The following is a 23,572-nucleotide window of genomic DNA, read 5'->3' on the forward strand; positions in this document are numbered from 1 at the left end:
GGAGTGTTGCATCTTTGTGACGAAGCTGTTATGTACACTCTTTTCCCTCAATATGACAACAGTTGTATTCATAGGATATGCTTCTGCTTTAACAAACACTCAGGCACTCTATCAAACCTCGACTGGGCCACTAAATCACCTTATTTTAATTCCATAGAAGGAGTGGGACTATTTGGGGCAGAAGGTGAAACATCTTAGCAGTTTTGTTGCTTCAGGAGATCTACTCATCAGTGAGTGGTTTCTGAAATCAACAATCCTAAGTAATTGATTGAAAATATAATATGGATAGATTAAAAATGCTACTCACCAAACGGCAGCCGAAGAAACACACCAAACATGGGGAAACCTACTGGATGGGGAGGAGATGGTGTAATATTTTAACTTGCAAACTTATGTAATACGCAGAAAACAAGTATGGTAGTAAAAATTACAAACCATGTAAAGTCTGTAATAAACACATTAGATTTCAATGACATATACCAATAATATGAAGCAGGTATTACTACCCTGAAGAAGTGGTCTGAATATTTTATACAGGAGATCAATACCTCTCAGTACTGCTGGTATCTCTCCTTACAGTATTATCAAGGTATTGGTACAATTTTAGACATTGGCATCAATACTGAACATTGTATTGAATCTGGTACTGATGTGTCCTTATGTGGGATACATCAGACAGGCAAAATACCAGAGACTTCAAAAAGAATGTAGTAATTCTAATACTAAAGAAGACAAGCATTGTCAGGTTTGAATACTACAGGACCATCAGTTCACTAAGTCAGAGTCGCAACAAACAAGAATTATCTACATAAGAATAACTAGGAAAAGTAATACTCTCTTTTAAATTAATTTATCAAGGAAAACTGAAAGAACCAGAGGTTGCAGAGAGTTTCAGGGAGAGCATAAGGGAACAATTGACAGGAATGGGGGAAAGAAATACAGTAGAAGACGAATGGGTAGCTCTGAGGGATGAAGTAGTGAAGGCAGCAGAGGATCAAGTAGGTAAAAAGACGAGGGCTAATAGAAATCCTTGGGTAACAGAAGAAATATTGAATTTAATTGATGAAAGGAGAAAATATAAAAATGCAGTAAATGAAGCAGGCAAAAAGGAATACAAACGTCTCAAAAATGAGATCGACAGGAAGTGCAAAATGGCTAAGCAGGGATGTCTAGAGGACAAATGTAAGGATGTAGAGGCTTGTCTCACTAGGGGTAAGATAGATACTGCCTACAGGAAAATTAAAGAGACCTTTGGAGAGAAGAGAACCACTTGTATGAATATCAAGAGCTCAGATGGCAACCCAGTTCTAAGCAAAGCAGGGAAGGCAGAAAGGTGGAAGGAGTATATAGAGGGTTTATACAAGGGCGATGTACCTGAGGACAATATTATGGAAATGGAAGAGGAAGTAGGTGAAGATGAAATGGGAGATAAGATACTGCATGAAGATTTTGACAGAGCGCTGAAAGACCTGAGTCGAAACAAGGCCCCAGGAGTAGACAACATTCCATTAGAACTACTGATGGCCTTGGGAGAGCCAGTCATGACAAAACTCTACCATCTGGTGAGCAAGATGTATGAGACAGGCGAAATACCCACAGACTTCAAGAAGAATATAATAATTCCAATCCCAAAGAAAGCAGGTGTTGACAGATGTGAAAATTACCGAACTATCAGTTTAATAAGTCACAGCTGCAAAATACTAACGCGAATTCTTTACAGACGAATGGAAAAACTGGTAGAAGCGGACCTCAGGGAAGATCAGTTTGGATTCAGTAGAAATGTTGGAACACGTGAGGCAATACTAACCTTACGACTTATCTTAGAAGAAAGATTAAGAAAAGGCAAACCTACATTTCTAGCATTTGTAGACTTAGAGAAAGCTTTTGACAACGTTAACTGGAACACTCTCTTTCAAATTCTGAAGGTGGCAGGGGTAAAATACAGGGAGCGAACAGCTATTTACAATTTGTACAGAAACCAGATGGCAGTTATAAGACTCGAGGGGCATGAAACCGAAGCAGTGGTTGGGAAAGGAGTGAGACAGGGTTGTAGCCTCTCCCCGATGTTATTCAATCTGTATATTGAGCAAGCAGTAAAGGAAACAAAAGAAAAATTCGGAGTAGGTATTAAAATTCATGGAGAAGAAGTAAAAACTTTGAGGTTTGCCGATGACATTGTAATTCTGTCAGAGACAGCAAAGGACTTGGAAGAGCAGTTGAACGGAATGGACAGTGTCTTGAAAGGAGGATATAAGATGAACATCAACAAAAGCAAAACGAGGATAATGGAATGTAGTCAAATTAAATCGGGTGATGCTGAGGGGATTAGGTTAGGAAATGAGACACTTAAAGTAGTAAAGGAGTTTTGCTATTTAGGGAGTAAAATAACTGATGATGGTCGAAGTAGAGAGGATATAAAATGTAGACTGGCAATGGCAAGGAAATCGTTTCTGAAGAAGAGAAATTTGTTAACATCGAGTATAGATTTAAGTGTCAGGAAGTCGTTTCTGAAAGTATTTGTATGGAGTGTAGCCATGTATGGAAGTGAAACATGGACGATAACCAGTTTGGACAAGAAGAGAATAGAAGCCTTCGAAATGGGGTGCTACAGAAGAATGCTGAAGATAAGGTGGGTAGATCACGTAACTAATGAGGAGGTATTGAATAGGATTGGGGAGAAGAGAAGTTTGTGGCACAACTTGACTAGAAGAAGGGATCGGTTGGTAGGACATGTTTTGAGGCATCAAGGGATCACAAATTTAGCATTGGAGGGCAGCGTGGAGGGTAAAAATCGTAGAGGGAGACCAAGAGATCAATACACTAAGCAGATTCAGAAGGATGTAGGTTGCAGTAGGTACTGGGAGATGAAGAAGCTTGCACAGGATAGAGTAGCATGGAGAGCTGCATCAAACCAGTCTCAGGACTGAAGACCACAACAACAACAACAAGGAAAAAATACAGGTGCGAAAGATTACCTACCACCTGCAGCTTTTACATAAACTAGGCTTCAGTTTTAAGAGTCAAATGACATGAAAGGCAGGCAATGGTTGAGCAGGGAGTGAGACAAGGTTGTTGCCCACCCACATATTATTTATCTGTACATGAGCAAGAAGTCCAGGAAAAGAAGAAATTCTGGAAGGGAATTTATATACAAGAAAAAGAAATAAAAATGTTAATATTTTTAATGATATTGTAGTTCTGTCAGAGAAGGCCAGGGATCTGAAAACATAGCATCTATTTTTGGAAAAACTCGCACTGTGGTGTGGTGTGTGTAAATGATTAGATGTAAAAGTTTAAAGTTTGTGATTCTACGGGGCTTTGAAATTGTTAAAAAAGAAATTGGTGGTTGGGGAGCTCTTTGACTGGAATGTTTGCTTTCGCAAAAACTTCAACAAATTTTTCTTCCAAAATGGTCTTTGCTTTTTTTCTTCTTTGGATTCTATTTAAGCTTTTAACATATGATTTGTTTCCATTGAGAGCAGCAGCATTTTCATACCAGTGACATGGGTGCTTCTCTGTTTAAGGTGTTTTTTGACATTTTTCTTTTCCCACTGAATCTGATAGTTGTTGCAGAACACCGATTTCGCCTTTCATGGGCATTCACAACAATGTGACTCATATTTGGCAAAGTTACAAGTAGAACCAACACAGTGCTTAACTCAGAAGTAGAACCAAAACTATATCTAGGTGCACTTTGGGGGAAGACTCTCAGCATGGTAGAAATATATTAATAGATTTTGTTTTCCAGTTGCTACAGTACAGAGTGAAGACGCTATGAACTTGTAGTCAGCCATAAGTGTAAACAAACTAGAATTACAGTTGCCTTAGGTGAGAGAAGTGGTGCAGGGAAACAAGGCCCATCTCCCTATCACTGCGCAGCAGTGTACATGTGTGTTCTGTTTTTCTCTGAAAGCGGTAACAACACATGGTCATGGGAACCACCGATTCCTTCTAGTGCTGTGCATGTCACAATCTAACTCTGTGGTGGAAAAGAGTTAGTTTCTTCACTCGTTTCAAAATAAGAAAAGAAAAAGATTAGAAACGCACAAAACAAAACATCTGTTAACAGTTACTGTGAAATTTCTTGCTTAAGTTGGCAGTATTATAAATGAAGTAGCTGAGTTCCAAGATCAACCAGTATCTGACACAACCACAGTTCAAAACACCTGCTGCCTAAAACTGCTATGTTGAAGTGTCACATTATACCTACCTTTGAAGTTTTGCTGGCAGACAAATGTATGCATTTCTGCATTCCATGATGCTGTCACACAGCCAAGTCCTACATTGCATCATGTGCTGTGTGTCTATTCTTAGACCATTCAATTGACCACCAGTGGCACAACACCAGAACATCAAGCACACTGATATGTATTTCCCACACTGAGCTTCTTCAGATGGCGTGCAAGACCAGTAGCCAAAAATTGGTTATATTTTCACTATTTACAGGCAGTAAATAAAGCTATTTGAAACTACCTCTGATAAAGTGGTTCACCTGGATACAAACTGCTATGAAATAGCATTTATTACGTAATTTTGCATTTTCGCATTTTGAGGCAGATTTGCACTGTATTCATATTTATTGCAAATATGAATTTTTATGGTCCCTAGAGATGGCAAAGAACTTAGAAGAGCAGTTGAATGGAACGTAAAGTGTCTTAAAAAGAGATTATAAAGTGATCATCATCAAAAGGAAAACATGAGTTATGGAATACAGTCGAACAAAATCAGTTTATACTGATGGATCAGATAAACACTTCCCACACTAAGCCTGTATGCAACACGCAGTCGCAAATGCAACTCTTTGGATGCAGCCTGTATGCCGTATGTTACTTTGTTTCCCACGCGTTTGTAATGTGAAAACATACGCCGTACGTTTCGTCAATTGAATTGGCAGCAAGAGTAGTTCATTTACTTTCTGACAGAGGTCACTGTGAGTCTGCAGCTTGAGCGTAACCAACAAAAGATTGGTTTTCAGGGGCACAGGCGCATTAACTTCTGTTTTGGACTAGTGTACTTTCTGTGTTTGTGTTGTGTAAGGAGCATGGACATTTTTGATAGTTCTTCTGGATCAGAAGAGGAAACCTCTTATGTGGATATTGATTACGAACCTTCAGACATATTTTCTGACACTTACAACAGTTCAGAAATGGATTCACAATAGTGAAAAATATTGTTACACAATAACATGCATGTTACTATAATAGCAAATATTGACTCAAATTATTTTGATTTTTTATGGCAGTTTACATGTGTATTTATTTATTTATGGACAGATGAAGATGTGGTTTCTAGTACTTTGCTTGTCCTGATACATCACAAAATGTGATCACTGACGAGAGCAACTGGTCAAGAGTTTACAACCAGCCTGATTTACCAGTGTTCAATAGCACTAGTGGTGTAACTTTGCAAATGGATGAAAACTGTAGTGAATTTGAATGCTTTTCAGCATTTTTTGACAGTTAGATGATAAAAAATAAAAGTTGAAACAAATGTATGCAGCGCTAAAAATTTATGAAATGAATAAGAAGTCTATGAATGGAAAACTTGTGGCAATGGTCATCTCTAGTAAAGATACAGAAATGTACTTGGTTTTCTCAATTATTTTGCATATGAGTGCAGCTAAGTTGCCAAAAATAAGTAACTATTGGTCAAATGATGCATTTATAAATACCTCGTGGGCGAGCAAGGTAATGAGTAGAGACAGATTTAGTTCAATTTTGTTATGTTGCACTTGAATGACAACACAAAATTCATAAAACGAGGTCAGCCAGGATGAGATCCACTGCACGAAATTACGCTTTTCTGCAGTTCCTTTGTCACAAAGTCATGGGTGACTGGAATTCGACAGTAGGAAAAGGGAGAGAAGGAAATATAGTCGGTGAATATGGATTGGGGCTAAGAAATGAAAGAGGAAGCCGTCTGTTAGAATTTTGCACAGAGCATAACTTAATCATAGCTAACATTTGGTTCAAAAATCATAAAAGAAGGTTGTATACATGGAAGAATCCTGGAGATACTAAAAGGTATCAGATAGATTATATAATGGTAAGACAGAGATTTAGGAACCAAGTTTTGAATTGTAGAACATTTCCAGGGACAGATGTGGACTCTGACCACAATCTATTGGTTATGAACTGTAGATTAAAACTGAAGAAATTGCAAAAAGGTGGGAATTTAAAAAGATGGGACCTGGATAAACTGACTAAACCAGAGGTTGTACAGAGTTTCAGAGACACCATAAGGGAACAATTGACAGGAATGGAGGCATGAAATACAGTAGAAGACGAATGGGTAGCTCTGAGGGATGAAGTAGTGAAGGCAGCAGAGGATCAAATAGGTAAAAAGACGAGGGCTAGTAGAAATCCTTGGGTAAAAGAAGAGATGTGAATTTAATTTATGAAAGGAGAAAATACGAAAATGCAGTAAATGAAGCAGGCAAAAAAGGAATACAAACTTCTCAAAAATGAGATCGACATAAAGTGCAAAATGGCTAAGCAGGCATGGCTAGAGGACAAATGTAAGGATGTAGAGGCTTATCTCACTAGGGGTAAGATAGATACAGCCTACAGGAAAATTAGAGAGACCTTTGGAGAAAAGAGAGCCACTTGTATGAATATCAAGAGCTCAGATGGAAACCCAGTTCTAAGCAAAGAGGGGAAAGCAGAAAGGTGGAAGGAGTATATAGAGGGTCTATACAAGGGCAATGTACTTGAGGACAATATTATGGAAATGGAAGAGGATGTAGATAAGGATGAAATGGGAGATACGATACTGCGTGAATAGTTTGACAGAGCACTGGAAAGACCTGAGTCGAAACATGGCCCTGGGAGTAGACAACATTCCATTAGAACTACTTGCGGCCTTGGGAGAGCCAGTCCTGACAAAACTCTACCATTTGGTGAGCAAGGTATACAAGACAGGCGAAATACCCTCAGACTTCAAGAAGAATATAATAATTCCAATCCCAAAGAAAGCAGGTGTTGACAGGTGTGAAAATTACTGAACTATCAGTTTAATAAGTCACAGCTTCAAAATACTAACGCGAATTACTTACAGACGAACGGAAAAACTGGTAGAAGCCGACCTCGGGGAAGATCAGTTTGGATTCTGCAGAAATGTTGGAACACGTGAGGCAATACTGACCTTACGACTGATCTTAGAAGAAAGATTAAGGAAAGGCAAACCTACATTTCTAGCATTTGTAGACTTAGAGAAAGCTTTTGACAATGTTGACTGGAATACTCTCTTTTAAATTCTAAAGGTGGCAGGGGTAAAATACAGAGAGCGAAAGGCTATTTACAATTTGTACAGAAACCAGATGGCAGTTATAAGAGTCGAGGGGCATGAAAGGAAAGCAGTGGTTGGGAAGGGAGTGAGACAGGGTTGTAGCCTCTCCCCGATGTTATTCAATCTGTATATTGAGCAAGCAGTAAAGGAAAGAAAAGAAAAATTTGGAGTAGGTATTAAAATCCAGGGAGAAGAAATAAAAACTTTGAGGTTTGCCGATGACATTGTAATTCTGTCAGAGACAGCAAAGGACTTGGAAGAGCAGTTGAACGGAATGGACAGTGTCTTGAAAGGAGGGTATAAGATGAACATCAACAAAAGCAAAAAAAGGATAATGGAATGTAGTCAAATTAAGTCGGGTGATGCTGAGGGAATTAGATTAGGAAATGAGACAATTAAAGTAGTAAAGGAGTTTTGCTATTTGGGGAGTAAAATAACTGATGGTGGTCGAAGTAGAGAGGATATAAAATGTAGACTGGCAATGGTAAGGAAAGCGTTTCTGAAGAAGAGAAATTTGTTAACATCGAGTATAGATTTAAGTGTCTGGAATTCGTTTCTGAAAGTATTTGTATGGAGTGTAACCATGTTTGGAAGTGAAGCATGGACAATAAATAGTTTGGACAAGAAGAGAATAGAAGCTTTCGAAGTGTGGTGCTACAGAAGAATGTTGAAGATTAGGTGGGTAGATCACGTAACTAATGAGGAGGTACTGAATAGGATTGGGGAGAAGAGAAGTTTGTGGCACAACTTGACTAGAAGAAGGGATCGGTTGGTAGGGCATATTCTGCGGCATCAAGGGATCACCAATTTGGTATTGGAGGGCAGCGTGGAGGGTAAAAATCGTAGAGGGAGACCAAGAGATGAATACACTAAGCAGATTCAGAAGGATGTGGGTTGCAGTAGGTACTGGGAAATGAGGGAGCTTGCACAGGATAGATTGGCATGGAGAGCTGCATCAAACCAGTCTCAGGACTGAAGACCATAATAACAACAACAACAATATTAGACAAACTATATAGCATATTTAATTGCATTTCATATTTAAAGCATCTCTCAATAGTGTGCTATCATTCCATTATTTCACAAATATTAATAACAACCAGACTAATAAACAACTGCTAAACAGTAAGGCAGATGAAGCACTTCGGTGATATTCGGATCGTGCCCAACTTGGATGGTGGGCGAAGTGGTTCAGCTGCAAGATCAGAGCTGGACTGACAGTCTTGCAGGACAGACGTGTCTGCCATGGTCGGTATCAGTGAAGACCTTATTAGTGATGCATGGGTTACAAATGTGAGAGCTGGTTCAGCAGTCTCGGAGGATGGACATATTGTCCACTGCGGTGTCAGTTAGGACTTAATTTTCAATGTCTAGTTTGTAAATGTGATAGCTGATTCTGCAGTCTCGGGGGACAGATAAGTTGCATATGCAGTTCATTATTTTGTTGAAGAACAGAAAATATTTGCGACTCTAAAGTGGAATGTAATGTGCATTTTATCGTGTTCTGCCCATAAAAAGCAAGTGGCATCCCTTATAAACATACTGATTGGAAATTTAATTATTTTTAAAATAACAGTTCCTCACTAAGAGCTTCTTACAGCATCAAGATAATGGATTCATGAACTACATGCTGTTTCCTGTGCAGGGACAACAATTATAGCAGACCTGCAGGTGGATGAACATTTATTAAAACTTATGCACTCCATTCAGGGCATATATATATGTCACACCCTCTTTAACTTTCTCTTTTTCAACTTGTCATAAGCCTCACAACTGATCAAGGGATGTGCTGCTTCAGAGGCAGAATAGGATTCAGAGTGTATATGAAAAGCAAACCAAATAACTGCAGGATCAATCTCTATTTACTGTGTGACTCAACAACAGGTTATGCTTTGAATTGTGATATTTACAAAGGTAAAGCAAACAATGTAGATAACTCTGTCTTGTCAGTAATTGGGAGGTTGTGTGAAGATTATTTTGGCAAAGCACACTGCATTTATATGGATAGGTTCTACACAAGCCTCGCTGTGTTGGACTACCTGTGGCAGGATAAAACTTTGGGTGCAGGAACTGTAATGAAAACCAGGAAGGGTCCACCTAATGAAATGAAGACTGTGAAGCTTAGGAAGGGGAAAATGATGTTTTTGGGGTAGGAATATTTACTTGCAATAAAATGGAAATCAACCAGGGATGTGTACTGTTTTTGACCAAACATTGAGCAACTTCAGCAGTTGGTAGTACTAGAAACAAAGAGGAGCAAGTAGAGAGATGTAAACCAGATGTTGTAATACACTGTAACAAGGGTAAAACTGGAGTAGACAGGGTTGACCTCCTATCAAGCTAGTATTCTTTCTGTCAGAAGACACTGAAATGGTGGAAAAAGGTTTTCTTTCACTTGTTTCTTTTAACATTAGTGATAGTTGCGTTGTGCACAAACATACAACCAAAAAAACATCATCTCTGGCATGCTTCATGAAGGCTTTAGGTAAGCAGCTAGCAACTCAAGGTGGTGTGGAGGAGCTTCAAGATTCACAAGGTGGAACATCAACAAGTGCAGACAGAGTGTTTGGGTATCACTTCCCAGAAAAGATCCCAGGTACAGCATGTAAACAAAATGTAGCAGGTGCTGTAAAGTGTGTGTTGATACAGGCAAAAGAAGAAACTGGGAAAAGAGTAAGAAAAGAAACACAATGGTGGTTGGTGTAAGCAGTGTAATGTGGGTCTCTATGTACCTGACTGTTTCAAAGAGTACCATACCCGAATAAATTATTCTTGATAAAAAGAAGCTACACTTCTGTATTAAATTTTTCTTGTATGCACATTTTTTTCCAATAAAATATGTTCTTTTGAACATGCTTATTTCTTTCAAACATTAAAAATAATAAGTTTTAGAAGTTAGAATTTTTTTTCTTTTTTGGAAAAACATTTTACTTCCAAAATTCTAGAAAAATATGTCATTTATGTTCAGAAAATACTGTATAACAGCATTAGAAAGAAGTAGTTTCAAACTTTGATGTATATGGTTTACTATCTTTATATTTTCTTCAAGACTTTTCTAAAAAGTCAGTGAAATTGCTTGAAAAGTCCAGAGGGACAAACCATGTCTAAACCGCTCAGTGTGGAAAGTGTTAAGAAATATTACAACAAAAGTAAAATGAGAGTTTTTACTATTTAGGCGACAAAATTACTGATGATAGCCACAAAATATAGGGTGGCCATAGCAAGGAAACAATTTCTGAAGGAGAAAAATTTATTCACATCCTATAAAAGTTTAAGTGTGGAACTCTTTTCTGAAAGTATTTTTCTGAAATGTGGCTTTATATCAAAGTGAAATGCATATTTTAAACAGAAAAGACAAAATGGGAGCAGAAACTTTTGAAAAGTGGTGTTTCAAGGAGAATCCTGAAGAGTGCCCCTACTCTTCAGTAACTAATGAAGAGGTACTGAATAGAATTAGGGAGAATAGAAATGTATGGTAGAACTTGACAAAAATAAGGCATAGCTACACAGGACATGTCCTGAGGTATCACAGAGTATTTAATTGGATTAGGGAGCCTTTGCCTCTAGGGAGGACAATTAGATCAGAATCTGCTTTGAGACTATGTATGGCTGTTGTTTCCTCTGCTGAAAGGTTGGTGTCCTTAGGAAGGGACCTCGGGAAGGATGATGAGGCCAAGTTAGAGGTAAGGAATTCCTGGAAGGTGGTTAGGTGGAGGGGGGAATCATGACTGGATGGTTCTATGAACTGAAAGAGGCGCGGCTCAATGTTAGAATTAGGTCAGCTTTGGTTGGTGGGATTGGTGGCAAAGAAGTGTTCCCATTGCAGGAATCAGAAGAAGGAGAGGTGGTCTTTGGTGAGTCGAACATGGCTAAATTTGCGTGTAGAGATAAAGGTGAGGCCTTTGAATATGACTGAAACTTCTGTGGGGCTGAGGATTTTAGTGGAAAGGTTAACAACAGTGTTCTGGGATTGGCATGATGATAAAGAGTTTTGGGGGACATGGCAAGTTGAAAAGGTACACTACGCAGGATCTGGATGCTATGGGCGGTTGCCGAGGAGGAACACTGTGGGTATAATAGTGGTTGGACAGAGGTGCCCCAAAGCAACTGCAGGATGTTTGCAGCTTGGATAACATATGGAGTTTGGGTCTAGAATGTTCTTCCAGTTGCTCGAGAGCAAGGAACTCAATTTCAGAGATGTGAGGTGTGTAGTAGGGACTGCACAATAGCTATTTCTTGTGTAGTGAGCAGAGATGGTTCTAGAATACCTGTGGCATGGAAATGTGTTTTTGCAGTACCAGGTTTGTGAGGACAGGGTCTGGCAGAATCTGAAAAGGTCAAGGTCATTATGAAAGGAGGGGTGGGATTCAGAAAAGGAATTTTTACTATCGGACCATTGGAGGGGGGTTCCATGGTTTAGGCAGTATTTAAGGAACAGAATGTGGAACTGAGTTTAGCCAGGGAAAGTGATACTTCTCTGAACTGGTGCAGAAAGATGGAGCAGGGGTCTAGTGCAGCAGGAATGGTATCAGGGAAACAGGAAATGATGTAGGAAATGTGAAGATAAAGGTTTTGGGTGGTCACGTAGCTGTCTGTTGTACACAGATGAGATTGTTGATACATTGGGGCTCAGAAGTCAGAGTGTGTGAGGTTTGGAAGGTGGCGAAAAAACACGTGAAGAAAGAGAAGAATGGATACTGAGAAGAATAATGCACAAAAGAAAATAGCTGTTATGCAAAATTAAACAATGGAAACTCCGAGTTTGAAAATCAACTATATTAAAAGGATAAAGTGTTACTCAATTTCAAGATGACCAGTTCAGTTGCAGACAGGCACACTGCAATGACTGTTACACATTACAGCTTTCGCTCAAAGCCTTCTCCAGCAAAGGAAACACACACCCATTCATCCTGCTATCCCTCTCCCTTCTCTATCCTACTCCAGATTGCTATTTATGCGACAGTCGCACTCCGGTTGGAGCTGCTGGTGTTGCGGCCATGCGTGCGTCAGGTGTACCTGCTTGTGTGAAAGTGTGTGTGTGTGTGTGTGTGTGTGTGTGTGTGTGTGTGTGTGTGTGTTTTCTTTTGCTAAAGAGGGCCTTGGCCAAAAGCTATAATGTGTAACAGTTCTTTCCATGACAAATAATTCTTAATTTGTGGATGTATCACAATCAACAACATGTGCAACCTGTGATACTTACTGAAAACCAACCAAACTAATTTTAAGTACAAAAAGAAGAAATTTCAGTGAAATGCACCCGAAAATGAATTAATCTTTTATCATTTCCAGGTGTGTTTTAGCTTTCTTTATTACTCTGTCAAAGACAGGCACTCACCTTAAGGTTTCGCCACAGAATTGGTTCGTACAGAGTCGCCAGCATGGAACGGACTTGGGTATTGGATTTATGAGTGTGGAATGCATGAAGTATGGTGAGCACTTTCTGACCTAATTGGCTCATTTCCAACACTTGCCTCTTCAAATCCATAATGCGTGCCATGAAGTCCTGAATCAAGTACTCTTCAATAAACTGAAACAGTATTTCTTTTTTAGTGTAGTTTAAGACTAAAAATAAATAACATTGCAAAGTAGTGCAGAGAAAGAGAACAAAATTATCACAGTACATTTGGTGAAAAGCAAAGGCAAAAGGTAGACAAGTGGGAAATATTCATCTTGATGTTGTTATGCTTCAGTGTGAAAAGACACAGCATCTGCATCTGAGTGGATCCTAACAGGACAGAATAATTGGTTTCTTTATACTAAAATCTCCACTAGAAGATTAAAATACTATTATAATGATGCAAGTGAGAATTAATTCCAAAAACCTAAGGTTTTGTTGTCAATTACATCACTATGTTTTTTGAGAAACATATTTTTATCTATCTTTTGTGATTCAGTCTCAGATAAATGGGAAATATGAGGGTTGACTGAAAAGTAATGCCTCCACCTTCGTAACTCTTCAACAGTTGTCAGCATTGGTATGCAGAACGTACTGGCTTGTTCTGTAGCCTCTTCTCTACAGCTCCAGTTGGCGGGAAGCCTTAGCATTGAACGGCTGTGTTGTTACAGTGTAAAGTATGGAACCCAGCGCAGAAGGCTGGTCAATGTGATTTAAGCAATGTGCACTCATTGAATTCTTGGCAGCAGAATGCGTCAGCCCAAAGGAGATTCATCAGAGAATGAAAGTAGTTTATGGTGTGTGTCTTGATGTGAGAACTGTGCATCACTGGGCGAGCAGCATGAGTGGAGCTCCTGGCAAATTTCAAGTCTGTAAGCTTTCATTTCAGGAGTCAGCATCATGCACAGATCTTCCGATAGCCGGGCAAAGCAATAATGTGACCCACACGTTCCTGTGAAATGCCGATTGTGCTTGCAATTTCTCTCTGAATGATACAACGATCGTCCTGAATCAATCTGTCAACATTTTGCTTGTGAAACTCAGTGGTTGCTGTCACAGGACGTCCAACGCTTTGTTTGTCATGAAGGTCAGATGTTCCCACTTCAATTTCTTTAAACTTACTCACCCAACGAGGCACAGTACTCACATCAACACAATCACCATAAACTGCTTTCATTCTCTGATGAATCTCCTTTGGGGTGACACCCTCTGCTGTCAAGAATTCAATGACTGCACATTGCTTAAATCACATTGAAAGACCGTCTGCGCAGGGTTACATTACTCTGTAACAACACAACTGTTCAATGCTAAGGCTTCCCGCCAACTGGGGCTGTAGAGAAGAGGCTATGTAACAAGCCAGTACCTGCCGCATACCAATGCTGCCAACTGTTGAAGAGTTATGAAGGTGGAGACATTGCTTTTCAGTCAACCCTCGTATGATGACAGTATCAATGGGACTCACCTTCCTCATAACTGTGTCCGCTACAGACCAGGCTGTATAATATATATCACCATATGCCTTGGCAATATTTCTATTGCATTCAAGAAGAAATCCTTTACAGACTCCATGCATGTCCTGTAACAACAACAACAATGTGATACCAACATAAATAGTAGATAATTCATTATGGAAAGCAGCACTGCTGAAAGAGTAATTCATGTAATTTCAACATGTCACTGCCGAGATACCAATGTGCCAGTCTCACAACTTGGACATGCTAGAGGCAGAGAATCATGGTTTGTTGTAAAACATTTAGCAGTTCTCAAAGTTTTTTTTCTGTTTTGTCAGAATTTTAATGTGTGCCTTGCATTTTAGATCATTAAGACAATATTTGAGTTCTGCTCATTACACATCAGCACTGCAGCACCAACAATTCTGATTGCGTCAATGATTCCTACATGAAGTATAGTAAATGTCATTCATTGGTGGTGTGCACACACAATCCTTAACGTAACCCCACAAAAAGAAGTTCCAGGATGTGACACTGGGAGACCGCGACAGCCATGTAATGGAACCATCAGGACTCATCCAGCTCTCAGGAATAGTGTCATTCAGTACATCCTGCACTACAAATAACTTTAGGAAGCTCTATTAAAATGAAGCTTGCACTCTGTCAACATAGGTTTCAGAACAGGTGGACGTCCTGTAGGAAGGTCTTTGACACTGCCTATATCTTTAAAATTTTTGAACCACCTCATTTTGATTGTTTTTGCTGCTGGTACCCTACCATACTCCACTTGTAATTCTGCAGTACCATTGCCACAGATTTGAATTCTGCACACCAGAAGACACATTGCACTTCCTTCTTGGTACACAAAACGGGTCAGAACACTGTTGCAGAAACAACAAAACAAACATGCCAAATTTAAAAAGACACAAAATCCCCAAGATCGGGGATCTTTTACAGAAGCTCGAAATTTAGCGTGGGCTTCAATGCGAGATGCTTATAACAGTTTCCACAACGAAACATTGTCTTGAAACCTTGCAGAAAATCCAAAGAGATACTGGTCGTATGTGAAATATGTTAGCGGCAAGAAACAATCAATGCCTTCTCTGCGCGATAGCAATGTAGATACTATCGAAGACAGTGCTGCCAAAGCAGAGTTACTAAACACAGCCTTTCGAAAGGCTTTCACAAAAGAAGATGAAGTAAATATTTCAGAATTCAAATTGAGAACAGCTGCCGACAGCAGTAATGTAGAAGTAAATATCCTCGGAGTAGTGAAGCAATTTAAATCACTTAATAAAAGCAAGTCTTCTGGTCCAGTCTGTATACCAATTAGGTTCCTTTTGGAGTATGCTGAGGCATTAGCTCTATACTTAACAATCATATACAATCATTCGTTCTACGAAAGATCTGTACCCAAAACTGGAAAGTTGCACAGGTCACACCAATATTCAAGAAAGGTAGTAGAAGTAATCCACTAAATTACAGGCCTATATCATTAACGTTGATATGCAGCAGGATTTTGGAACATATATTGTGTTCAAACAATATGAATTACCTCGAAAAAAATTATCTATTGACACACAGTCAACACAGGTTTAGAAAACATCGTTCCTGTGAAACACAACTAGCTCTTTATTCACATGAAGTGTTGAGTGCTATTGACAAGGGATTTCAGATCGATTTCGTATTTCTGGATTCCTGGGAGGCTTTTGACACTGTAGCACGCAAGCAGCTTGTAGTGAAATTGCATGCTTATGGAATATTGTCTCAGTTATGTGACTGGATTTGTGATTTCCTGTCAGAGAGGTCACAGTTCATAGTAGCTGACGGAAAGTCATAGAGTAAAAGAGAAGTAATTTCTGGCCGTCCCCAAGGTAGTGTTATAGGCCCATTGCTGTTCCTTATCTATATATACGATTTGGGAGACAATCCGAGCAGCCGTCTTAGGTTGTTTGCAGATGACGCTGTCGTTTATCGACTAATAAAGTCATCAGAAGATGAAAACAAACTGCAAAACGATTTAGAAAAGATATCTGAATGGTGCGAAAATTGGCAGTTGACCCTAAATAACAAAAAGTGTGAGGTCATCCACATCTCTGCTAAAAGGAATTTGTTAAACTTCGGTTACACGATAAATCAGTCTAATCTAAAAGCCATAAATTCAACTACGTACTTAGGTATTACAACTACAAACAACTGAAATTGGAAGTAACACACAGAAAATGTTGTGGGGAAGGCCAACCAAAGACTGCATTTTATTGCCAGGGCACTTAGAAAATGTAACAGATCTACTAAGGAGACTGCCTACACTACACTTGTGTGTCCTCTTTTAGAATACTGCTGCGCGATGTGGGATCCTTTCCAGATAGGAATGACTGAGTACATCGAAAAAGTTCAAAGAAAGGCAGCACGTTTTGTATTATCGCGAAATGTGGGACAGAGGGTCACAGATATGATACAGGATTTGGGCGGGACACCATTAAAAGAAAGGCGTTTTTCGTTGCGACGGAATCTTCTCACGAAATTTCAATCACCAACTTTCTCCTCAGAATATAAAAATATTTTGTTGACACGGACCTACATAGGGAGAAATGATCACCTCGATAAATTAAGGGAAATCAGAGCTCATACGGAAAAAATAGGTGTTCGTTCTTTCCGCGCACTATACGAGATTGGAATAAAAGAGAATTGTGAGGGTGGTTTGATGAACCCTCTGCCAGACACTTAAATGTGATTTGCAGAGCATCCATAGAGATGTAGATGCAGTTCTAGTCTGTTGCCATTTTGATGAACCCCAAGTCAAATCTGCATCAAAGGACAAAAAGGGGAGTGGTGCTGGGCCGTACAGATCCTTCCCTCCACCACCAGCTTCACTGAACTACACAGATGGGAGTTTTTCTTACAATACATCCTTTGCTTCCATAGCTTCTGGCCTCTATCTTCATCAACCCACTGTCACCACACCCTCCATCCAACAGTTTCCCTTCCTTTCTTCCGTCAACCCCTCTCATTTCACGTCCCCACGTCACCTTCAGTCCACACTGCTCCCCACTGGCCCTGGCAGTCGTGCATCATGCGCCTAGCCCGTGTACCTGCCACCCCTCCCTCTCGCATTCCAAGCCAGCAAACCAGCTGTCTGTCTCTGAACCACTAGCTGCCCACCACCAATCCATCTCCCTGTCTCCTGCCTCTCACTCCCTCTACCCACCCCACACAACACAACTCCCACCACAGCCTAATCAACCTGCCAAAATGCAGCACTGGCACTGTTTATCTGGCTGGCACCACATAGGGGGAAAAGCGCACAAGCAAGTGCGTGTGTGTGTGTGTGTGTGTGTGTGTGTGTGTGTGTGTGTGTGTCTTTTACTCTAGCTCAAAAAAGGATTACTCTGAAAGCTCAGGGGGAAAAGCGCACAAGCAAGTGCATGTGTATGTGTGTGTCTTTTACTCTAGCTCAAAAAAGGATTACTCTGAAAGCTCAGGGGAAAAAGCGCACAAGCAAGTGCATGTGTATGTGTGTGTCTTTTACTCTAGCTCAAAAAAGGATCACTCTGAAAGCTCAGGGGGAAAAGCGCACAAGCAAGTGCATGTGTATGTGTGTGTCTTTTACTCTAGCTCAAAAAAGGATTACTCTGAAAGCTAGCAATCTGCTTTCCAGTGAGTAGTCTCCTTTAATCCAAAAGTATTTATAACTGGGGAAAAAGAAACTCTGAGAGCTGCTAAACATTTTACAACTAAACACAGTTCTCTGTCTCTAATAATTTCCAAGTTACAATTTTTTGAGATATTAGCAGAACTTTATGGGCACACACTATATATTTACATTTTAAACTGTTCTTTATGGCAAAATGAAAACTAAATTGTAATGATGATACATAGTGCTTTTTCGGTCCTTGTTCTATCTTCACAATTCACGCTTGTTTACAGAAGTAAGTGTATCTCTTTTTTTCAGTAATATGAAAACAAATCACATACAAATCGAAATATGGATATTATTAACACATCCTTCATTATTTTAATGTTCTATAGTCTGCTTTCTGTTTCTTTGGAGCAGATATTATTATTTATAAAACTATATGTAACTGATATCCAAGCATGAAATAAAATAAATATAATGCATGAACTCTTAATCTGCTTCATTTAATTCGTCACAGATCAAATGAATAAAATAGTTAATGGTACCTGTTCACTTGATGACTCTTCTAGAATAGGAGATAATTATATTGTACTGTTTCTCATCACAAACTGTTGACATTTCACCTAAAGAAATCCTTCCTGTGAACTCTTTGTCGATGAAGAAACAATACCGCATAACTGAAAAATTTCCGATTTTTCATTTTTCAGTCAGATGATGTCGTTGACCGTACGCGCATCTGCTCTTAACGCCGTAATGATAAATTTTTAATTATTTACCATGAAAAAATTATCTAAAACAATACCGCGTATGTGACACAGCAAATAAATAGATGGCAATACCGTGGAACTGTAGAGAATTAAATACCACTTATCTACAATCTATGGACACTGTAAACAATACCACGCAAATACAAAAGCGTGCACAGCCACAGCACATTGCTAACTGCCTTATTACGTATTTAACAGTGCTCGAAAGTGGTTCCATGCTTGTAGCTTCATTCTCGATAATCGACAGTGATATAAATGACGATCTTTTTACTGAAGAAGAAATTGTTTCTCAGCTGAAATCAGCTTATGAAAGTGGAGAATCATTCTTGAGAATGACTGACAGCGGTAAGAAAATTGTTTTATTATTCACCTTTGAATGTTAGTAACATCGCAAGTGCCTTATTGTGATATAAATCAGAACGCCTCCACTTCACTCATTCTGTGCTTTATTCATTTCTGCCAAAGATTTCTAGACTGTCCACTTTCTTGTAGGATCTCCTGTAAATGCAGAACAAACAACAGGCGAAAAAAGTCGTAATGCTGAAGTTACGTTTACCTAAGGAGAGTTAATTTCGTATATGGGGTTCTCGGTTACTGTTCCTGCAACATCTAATGATGCAGGTAAATTTTCTTGGGATTATAGTTAATAGTGTTACTGATGCCATCATTCTCATAAATACATGAATTTGAGTTTCATCTTTGTCTGTTTAAATTAATTTATAAATATTTTTCCATCTAGAAACTTCAGCGGTTGTATCCAACAGTGCTCAAAATGAAACCACAGTAACAGTTTCCACTAGAGACGACAGTACTTCACACTCACTGCTAAGCAATGGTGCTCATTGTCTGCCAAACACTGGATAAATTATCGGAAGATCACGGGAGCAATAATGATGCTGACAGTGAAGGCCAAGAATTTTATGGTGACGTAAGGAGTGACACGAAAAGGAAGTCTAAACCACATCCTGAAGATTGGAAGAAAAATGCCAATATTCTGAGAATGCATGGACAGGCGTATATTGGATACAAAAGAAGTCGAATTGGTAAAATCACTCATGATACTCCAAGAGAGGCACGAAAATTAGGTCCAACATGTACTTCGAAGATGTGCCAGAAATCCGTTCAAAGGAAGTGTCATCAGTTTTCTGTTGATGAGGGGCTGGCAGTCTTTAATTCATTTTGGGAAACAATGTCATGGGATCAGAGGAAGGTTTACATTATCAACCTTGTGGATGTAATTCCAACCAAACATCCAGGGAAGAACACTGGCGAATCCAGGAGAAAAGGGACGCTCATTTATCATTTGAAAAATGAGATGGGGAAACATAAAGTATGTAAAAAGATGTTTCTCAATACTCTTGGGATTAAAGAATGGAGACTGTCCAATATTGGCTGGGTAATTCCACAGATGGAATGAGTCCTGATACAGAACCGTCATGATCTCGAATCAAACAGATGAAGAAGAAAGATGAGAGAACCTTCATGAAAGAATTCCTGGACTCTCTTCTGAAACTTCCGTCACATTACTGCACGAAATCCTCCTCGAAGTTGTACCTTGAGCCTATTCTACAACCCAAACAACAGCTGTATGGAATCGAAAAATGTCATGCGGAGAAGGTTTCACCATTAAGTCGGGCTACCTTTAACCTGATTTTAGAAAATGGTAATATTAGCTTATTTTCCCCCAAGAAAGACCAGTGCGACTTGTGTTGTAGTTATAGGCTTGGTAACTTGAGTGAAGACGTGTGGAAGCAACACGCAGAACGGAAAGAGCAGGCAAGGATGCAAAAGGATGCTGAAAAGAAAGAAGCCTAGCAGAAGCTCTGCTCAGTGTACACCATGGACTTACAGGCCATGAAAGCAGCTCCATTTTTAAGTGCAAGTGCAGTTTATTATAAAACTAAGTTGATTGTTGATAACTTTACAATGTATACTTTAGAAAGTCGTGATGCAGTATGTTACTGGTTCGATGAAGTGCAAGGTCATTTGGTTGCATCATGTTTTGCCTCATGCATCATGGTCACCCTATCCAGAACGATTAAGGAAAATCCCATTCAAGTCATTCTGTATTCTGACGGCTGCACATATCAGAACAGAAATGTGATATTATCAAATGCTCTTTTAAAATTAGCAATTGATACTGGAGTATTGATTACACAAAAGTTTTTGGAGAAAAGCTATACTCAGATGGAATGCGACTTAGTTCACAGCTCCATTGAGTGCAAGCTTAAAGGACGTGAAGTTACACTTCCTAGCCAATACACTCTGATATCTAAAGAAGCAAGAAAAAACCCATAGGCATATGAAGTCCATTACCTAGATTATTTCTTTTTCATCAACTACGCAGAGAAAAGTTTGTGGCTGTACAACTCAATTAGGCCTGGGAGAGCTATAAAAAATGTGCCTACAGTTACTGATCTGAGGGTGCTACAGTACCGCCCAAATGGTATTATTTACTACAAGTGCTCTTTCAACAAGGTGTGGCAAGAATTACCGAGGCGTCCGAGGAAAATTATTGGAGATGATTGCTTTCCGAAACTATACAAGTAAAGACTGAAAATCAAGAAATCCAAACGGGATCATTTACAACAACTTAAATCTGTTCTTCCTAAAGACTGTCATAGTTATTATGACAACATTCCTTATGAACGAAAATTATCGTGGAGGTAAGTGTGTGACGAGTATCAGTGCAGTGTAATTCTCTGTTGCTGCTTTGAGTGACGTTTAGGATTTTTCTTGAACAAATGTGCAGACATTATCGGAACTATGTAAACAGTATATTTATTTAAAATGTTTCTATGAAATTTTTCAATAAAAAATGATTAATGCTCCAAAACTTGTTCTTACTAGCTTTCTCAGCACCAAATACCAACGTAAATGTGTCAAGTCGTGCCGGGAGACTAAAAAACAAATACCGCGTAAGTAACAGAGCATAAATACCGAGACAATTCCGCGTATGTGCCATAATTAAGCTTTCTAAAGCGTATTTTTTTTGTTTCACATTTTTATTTGATCCAATATTTCCTTGCAGTGCTACGATGCAAATTTAGCGCCACGGTGAAATGTATTAGGCATTTTAGACAGTTTTCTGTCTCTCGTGTAAAATTCTTATTTTGCTATGATACTGTTTCTTCACTGACGATATAAAGTATCTGACAATAACACGGAGTCCAGTACTCTGCCACCATCATCAGTTTGCTGGTTCAAGAACAGGCTTCTTATGAACACAAGCTTCACGCAAGCTACATTTATTTCAAAGACTTCAGTTAAGAGGGACACTTTAAATTATAGTACATGATCTACTTGGGTAAGTGAAGAAAGAGTTAAAATGCACTATCCCTAATCACATGCCAATAACATACCAAACTGATATTCAGGTACCTTATAGTAAAATGTTGCTGAAGTTCAATGCAACTCAAATGTCTGCACATACATCTACTTACTCACTCCACACGCCACTGTACGGTGCATGGCAGAACATTGTACCACTACTAATTATTTCCTTCTTGTCCCACTCGCAAATAGAGTGAGGGAGAAACAGCTTTCTATATGCCTCCATATGAGTCTTAATTCCTCTTATCTTACTTTCATGGTCCTTGTGTGAAATGTGTGTTGGTGACAACAGAATCATTCTGGAGTCAGCTTCAAATGCCAATTCTCTAAACTTTCTCAATAGTGTTCCTCAAAAACAATATTATCTTCCCTCCAGGAATTCCCATTTGAATTCCCAAAGCATCTCTGTGATACTTGGGTGTTGTCTGTAGCAAACCTAGCAGCCCGCCTCTGAACTGATGCAATGTCTTTCTTTAATGCAGACCCCACCACTCAAACAATACTATATGCAGTCTCCTTTACAAATGAACCACACTTTACTACAATTCTCGCAATAAACTGAAGTCAACCACTCACCTTTCCTACTACAATTCACTTTACTACAATTCTCACAATAAAATGAAGTCAACCATTCGCCTTTCCTACTACAATGTTACGTGCTCATTGTATTTCATACAACTCTTCAATGTTATGCTTAGATAATTAACTGATGTGACTCTGTAAAGCAGCACACTACTAATGCCGTACTGAAACATTACAGTTTGTTTTTCCTACTCATCTGCATTAACTTACATGTTTCTACATTTAGAGCTAGCTGCCATTTGCCACACCAACTAGAAATTCTGTCTAAGTCATCTTGTATCCTCCTTCAGCCAATCAATGATGACGCCTTCATACACATCAAAGCATCAACAAGAGCCACAGATTGCTGTTCACCCTGTCCATCAGATATTTATGTATACAAAAAATAACAGCAGTCCTGTCACGTTTCCCTGGGGCACTCCTGACAATACCCTTGTCTCTGATAAACACTCATTGTTGAGGACAACATACTGTGTTCTGTTACTTAAGAAGTAAGTAAGCAATTTGTATATCTGAGAACCTATTCTGTATGCTCTTACCTTCATTAACTGTCTACAGTGGGGCATGGTGTCAAATGCTTTTCCGCAATCTAGGAATAGAGAATCTGCCTGTTGCCCTTCATCGACAGTTCACAGTAAACAATGTGAGAAAAGGGAAAGCTGAGTTTTGCATGGGTGATGCTTCCTAAAACTGTGGTGATTCTTGGAGAGAAGATTTTCCATCTCAAGGAAATTTATGATGATATTATCAAAAGGACAGACTGCGTCTCACTATATACCGCAGACGAAGAGCAGCAGACGGCCATACCAAAAAGACAGCTAAACATTTGAGCTTTCGGCCAATAGGCCTTCTTCTAAAATAGACAATAGACAACACACACACACACACACACACACACACACGTACCCACTCTCCTCAGCCACTGAGGCCAGGTTCAGCATTGCAGCATCAACAGTTCTCACTGCTTCACTGACTCCTGCACAAGAGGTAACCATGTAATTCATTGGTGTTGCGTACATGTGAACCTTGACATAACCCACAAAAGGAAGACTAATGACGTGGCATGAGGAGAGTGTATGAGGCTGGCCTCAGTGTCCAGAGACAGTGGTCGTGTGTGTTT

At 39.3% G+C, this 23,572-nt stretch overlaps 1 protein-coding gene across 2 annotated transcripts in view; it reads right to left on the reverse strand.

The window, feature by feature from the left end:
• LOC124612601 (condensin-2 complex subunit G2-like) overlaps positions 1-23,572 on the reverse strand; it is a 287,500-nt gene that overhangs the window by 181,076 nt on the left and 82,852 nt on the right. For both annotated transcript variants that reach the window (XM_047140891.1, XM_047140890.1), the window contains exons 7-8: positions 14,145-14,258; positions 12,623-12,814 (exon numbers count right to left, since the gene is read on the reverse strand). In XM_047140891.1, coding sequence (XP_046996847.1) covers positions 12,623-12,814; positions 14,145-14,258 — 306 coding nt within the window. The remainder of the gene's footprint in view (positions 1-12,622; positions 12,815-14,144; positions 14,259-23,572) is intronic.

Source organism: Schistocerca americana, chromosome 4, assembly GCF_021461395.2.
Source record: "Schistocerca americana isolate TAMUIC-IGC-003095 chromosome 4, iqSchAmer2.1, whole genome shotgun sequence".
Taxonomy (NCBI): domain Eukaryota; kingdom Metazoa; phylum Arthropoda; class Insecta; order Orthoptera; family Acrididae; genus Schistocerca; species Schistocerca americana.